Source organism: Cystoisospora suis, assembly GCF_002600585.1.
Source record: "Cystoisospora suis strain Wien I chromosome Unknown contig_5679, whole genome shotgun sequence".
NCBI lineage: Eukaryota > Apicomplexa > Conoidasida > Eucoccidiorida > Sarcocystidae > Cystoisospora > Cystoisospora suis.
In genome coordinates, this window is record NW_027158469.1 from 2867 (window position 1) to 8376 (window position 5510).

The 5510-nt window shown below is 42.1% G+C and overlaps 1 protein-coding gene across 1 annotated transcript in view; it reads left to right on the top strand.

Annotated features, from left to right (window-relative positions):
* The window catches only part of CSUI_009477 (zinc knuckle domain-containing protein), a gene marked incomplete at its 3' end in the record, with an annotated part of 7755 nt that extends 2245 nt beyond the window's left edge, over positions 1-5510 (top strand). Inside the window, exons 4-9 of the mRNA XM_068069593.1 lie at positions 648-758; positions 1554-1643; positions 2636-2795; positions 3686-3738; positions 4545-4730; positions 5262-5510. Of these exons, the coding sequence (XP_067918432.1) occupies positions 648-758; positions 1554-1643; positions 2636-2795; positions 3686-3738; positions 4545-4730; positions 5262-5510 (849 nt within the window). The remainder of the gene's footprint in view (positions 1-647; positions 759-1553; positions 1644-2635; positions 2796-3685; positions 3739-4544; positions 4731-5261) is intronic.

Here is a 5510-nt window from a genome sequence, read left to right on the forward strand (position 1 = left end):
TCTTTAATCTATCTGTCTTTCTTTCTTTCTCTAATCTATCTATCTATCTTCAATCTATCTATCTATGCGTCTGAAGCTTTGACTGGTATTGCGTGGCTGGTTCTATATAGGTAGGTGTGTATGGGCAGGTACATGGCTGTGTCCGCGCATATATATATATATATGTATATGTATATATGTATATATGTCTATGCTGCAGGGACTATCTTGACCGTCATAGGAAGTTAGGGCTTGTAGTGGAGCAGGAGGAAGTGTTTGTAGGTGGAGTGTGTGTGTAGTGTGAGGGGTAGAAGGAGAGTATGTATGTATGTGTGTATGACTATGTATAGATATGTACGTATATGCGTGGGGAATATGTATATTATTGTCTGTGTATATTTGTATATATGAAGAATCATCTGTGTATACATATGACTATATGTGTATGCATGATTTCCTGTGTATGGATATGAGTGTGTGTGTATACCTATGTATGCATATGTGAATATGTATGCTTGTGTATGAAAATATATGTCTATACATGCATATCTGATATGTGGGTATATATATATATATATATGACTATGTATTATGTATGAATGACTATGTATGACTACATACGGCTGTGTATGTATGTAGGACTATGCATGTGTACGTGTTGCGTGTAGTATCCTGACTATAACTTTATGGGGATTATCATAGGGCCTCGTGGATGCAACCACAAACGCTTGGAGGCAGAGAGCGGAGCCACGATCTCAGTCAGAGGCCGAGGCACTCAGGTAAGAAAAGGCCGAGAGAGAGAAAAAGAGAGAAAGAAAGAAACAAAGAAGAAGGAGGGAGAAGAAGGAGAAGAAGAAAGGGTGATTCGTAAGAGGAGAAAAGAGCAGAGACATCATAGAGATGAAAAAGGGGGGGATGCCACACACAAGCGCCCATATGTATCTTCTCACTACGGTCATTCGTATATGGAGTTTTCACTTGGGATTTCGTCGGACATGCGTGGTGGAAGAGTTTTAAGGTATAGACATGAAAGACGATAAGTCCTTGAACGCTTTCAATGGACAGTCACATACACATATATATACATACTTGCTTTCCACATCTTCTGTGCTTCGTTGCCTTGCTACTCTACCCGGGTATGTCTATCTATCTGCGTATCTATATCTATCTATTTATAGGCATATGTGCACATTCTTTCTCTCTCTCTCTAGATAGGTATGTGGTAGTGTATGCGTGCGTATCGCTTGACGTACGTCCATGTATTGGATATTTGCATGCGCTTGATACGTTCGCCTCCTTAGGTCTGTATGAAAGTGCATGTGTATAGCAAGGTGTAGAAACATTAAGTAGATCAACAGGTTTCTGATCTGATCTCTCATAGATAGACATGGAGATAGATGTCTCACCACATGACCAGCCCTCGACGAGAGAGAGAGGGGATGCCCCGCGGATATCTTATAGACAGGTGATAGGACTGGTAGACTTGCTGCTTCTTTTTCTTTTTCTTTGTGTATTTTATACATTTTTCTTTCTAGATGATAGATCTTCTGTCTTGTTAACTTCCGTTTTTGTAGAAAGAAGGAAAGAAGGATCACCAAAGTGAAGAAGAGGCGACGATGCCGATGCATGTACACATCTGTGCTGAAACTGAAGAAATTCTCGAGGTATGCTTTTCGTCTCTTCTTCTTTTTCTTCTCTGCCTGAACGTCCATGTATCGGTCGCTCTTTTCTTCACATAGATAGAGAGATGAAGAGAAAGATCAATCGATAAGATTTCTCGTGCCTTCGTATGCAGATTTCAGCGTGCTGGAAACTCTCTCCCTCTCTATATGTATCTATATGTATGTATGTGCATATATGACTGACTCTTGTAGTAGCGAGATTTTTGTGTGTCCATCTGTACAATTTGTCTGAGGTGCCCCTGCCTTCTTCTTCGTCTCTTCTCTAAGTGGTTAGATCTTAGGGTTTTTCTCTTCTTATCGACGATCCCCTTCATTCATCTCTTCGATTCCCCCCCCCTATGTCCATCCTGCTCTCCCTACTTAGGCAACAACAAAGTCCTGCGCTGCCGTTGTTCGCATGCAATTTTTAATATCTGTCTTCACCTCTTACACCCGTGTATATCTATAGAGATATATCGAATCTTTCGTATCTATCTCTCTATGTTTTAATATGGAGGGAGCCAGCGGTGTGCCTGGATGTACATAGAGAGACCTGTTGTTGTCTCCTCTCATCATCTCTTTGCCTATAATTTTATCAAGACTATTATCACGTCAGGGCGCTACTCTCCGTAGCCTCTATACTTAGAGAGATGTGTGTATGAATGTGTGTATATATGTCTGAGTACGTATGTATGTATGTGGAACTTCTCGTATAGTGATGGATTATTGCATGTCTTCTCTTTTTTAAACAAGGACAAGACGTGTATATCTTTCGCTCGTCTCTCTATGTTTGCTAAGAGCTGTCTCATTCACCTCAACAGATTCTCTTTTCTCTTCTTCTCTTTCCTTCTTTCTTTCTTTCTTTACACGTCCATTTTCTTAGAGTCCTCGTAGAGATAGAAAGGTAGACATCTCGTGTGTGTAGTGCGTGTATGGCTAGTCGTGTGCTATGATGGTGGTGTCTTGTTGTCTACGGACCTACGCCATTTCTTCAGAAAGCTGTCACCATGATAGAGCCTTTACTTGATCCTCTTCATCCAGCTCATGAAGAATTCAAGAAGCGAGGACTAGAGCAGCTAGCTCTCGTTAATGGGGTGAATTACACTGATCTAGATCAACGTCGATGCCCTATATGCCAAGGCACTGGACATTTAGGTAAGAGGAAGAAGAAGAAAATGAAAGAGGGAGAGAAGAAGAAGACAACGTGAAAAGAAACAGAAGAGGGCTTCTTCTTTTTCTTCTTCTCACCTGTTTCCGTCTTCTTCTTCTTTGTCAGTTGAATGTATGTATATGAGGATGTATGAACATGTACATGTACGTATGTATGAGTAGGTTTGTATGTGTATTCAGGTATATGTATGAGTATGTATGTATCTTCTGGATGAGGTGTGTAGATGTATAGCCCTATACAGATGTGTGTATGGTGGATGTGCCTCACTTGTCCCCCATACGATGACTCAGCCGCACGTCTCTCCGTGGGACAGATACGCATAAAACTGAAGAAAGTCTAGCTAGAGATTATAGATGTCTACAGACATAGATATAGAGAGAGGGGGGTAGATTTGTAGAGAGACAGATGGAGAGATATGCATGTGAGCGATGTGTATGTAAGAAATTGCATATCCGTGGAGATACAGAAGAAGAACATTAGAAAAATCCACGTGTCTGAGATCTGACGTGGGACCTCCATAGTCTAAACAGCCACGAATCAGAATGAACCTAGATACATAGATAGATAGATACACACCTGTACGATCTCTCATTACACATACCATCTATCTATAGATAGATAGATAGGTTCATGGATAGGTATCTTTGTAGGTGTGTCCGTCTTTTCACGAACAGCAAACTCCAGGAGTCTGTATGTCTACTTCTTCTTTCTCACCATTCCATCTGTCTTTCTTGAGCGCATGCAAAGGGTGTTGTGGCCTTCAGCCAACTGATACAGATGCAGCGGCTTTGCTTGTATGAAGTTTCTCTCTATCTTTCTCTCTTTTTCTTTCTTCCTCGGTCTATCTCTCTCTCTCTCTTGTTCTCTTTTTCAGCTCAAGACTGTCCTGATGCTCAGGAGCTTCAACCGTTCAAGAAGGCCGAAGTGGTGAGAAAGAAAGAAGAAACAGAAGAAAAACCAAAGAGGAGAGAGAGAGACACACACACATCTCCCTACTTGCAACAACCTCACGCTTAACTCCTCCTCGCCGTCTCATTCTCACTGTCTGTTCCTTTTTAGAGACACCTATCTTTCCCTTCATTCTTCTATGAAAGAAGGGCCAAAGAAAATGTATCTGCTGATATGCTGGACAGGAAGATCACATCCCTGAGACGTGTGCAGTTCCGCCTTTCAATCGATTATTCTATGGGTGAAGTCCTAGTGTCTCCTACAAGTATAGCGTATTCGATCTGTGGTGTATATACACCTGAGGGGGCGGCAGAAGATCAATTTTTTCTTCTCCAAATATCACATAGGACTTCCGGTGTTTATACACCGGAGAAGCGGGGATTCCTTCGTGGTGTTGCTGTTTCTCTCTCTCTTCGAAAGAGAGATGGAAGAAAGGGATTCGAGTTCGTCATGTGTTTCCCTCCTTCTTCTATGATCTTTTTCTATGTAGCAGACTTCTCTCTAGCCATCTGAACCTGGCCTTTGTTGTTCGTCTATAGTTGTGCCTGTACCTGCATCTCTCAACTTCAAAATTCTGTACTTCTTTCTGTCTGGATACCTATCCCTACATTTTCACATCTCTTTCTCTCTCCTATTCTCCTTCTCTCTCTCTATGTGTATGTCCCTATGTGTATCTGTATATCTGTAGCTATCGATATCAGTCTAAGCCTTCTTTCTCTCTTTCTTTCTCACTCTTCCTTTGTCACTCTTGCTTTCTCACTCTTTCTTTGGGTCTGTTTTCTTAGAGGTGCGCGTTATGTGGAGATTTTGGTCATGTGACGATGGACTGCAAGCTACGGCGTTTGAATCCTCAAGCAGGAGGAGGGGCTGGGGGTGCAGGAGGCCCTCAGCCTCCCCCTCCTTCGTCTTCGGCCCCTGTTGGTGGCGACGGAAATCCTCGAAATCGCGCTGATCAAATGAAGATGGATGCGGTGAGATCTCATGGGGCAAACGATCGTAGAGTGATAGATGCGAGAGATAGATCGATAGAAAGATAGAAAGAGTGAAGATAGATAGAATCGGAGACCCAGAAGACGATGAAAGGAGCATCGTGGCTTCAGGGGGGTCTGTGTTTCTTCTTTCTCCCCCTTGCTTCTATCTTCCCCCTGATTGCTAGGTCTCACTGTTGAGATAGAAGTTCTCTCTCGTCTTCACATCAGTCTGTCTGCCACTCCTAGGGTACAACCACACCTATCTTTAATCTATCTATCTATCTCCAATCTATCTATCTATCTATCTTTAATCTATCTATCTATCTATCTTTAATCTATCTATCTATCTACGACGTGGTACTATCTTTTCCATTCGTTTTTTCGTGCTTTTTCTTCTTGGGACTTGATCTACCCGTCATTCTCCCCTTACCTTCATTCATTCTTTCTTCTTTCTTTCTCTTTTCTTTCTTTTTTCTTTCTTCTGTTGTTTTGTGAAGGGTACGTNNTTCTTCTTTCTTTCTCTTTTCTTAGGAGTATCGTAAGATGATGAGCGAATTAACAGGAGAATCGACACTCGATAGTTTAGACGGGCCGTCTCATTCTTCCTATAATGGAGGGGAGAATCGAGATACGTCCCGATCTTCTCCTTACGCTTCATCTACACCGAATGCCCATCAAAGCTATACCCCTCCTCCAGGTGTTTCTCCTTCACCAGGAGCCCCAAATCATTTCTCAACAGGAGGAGGACTTTCTCCTTATTCTAATAGCTCTTCGTCTTAC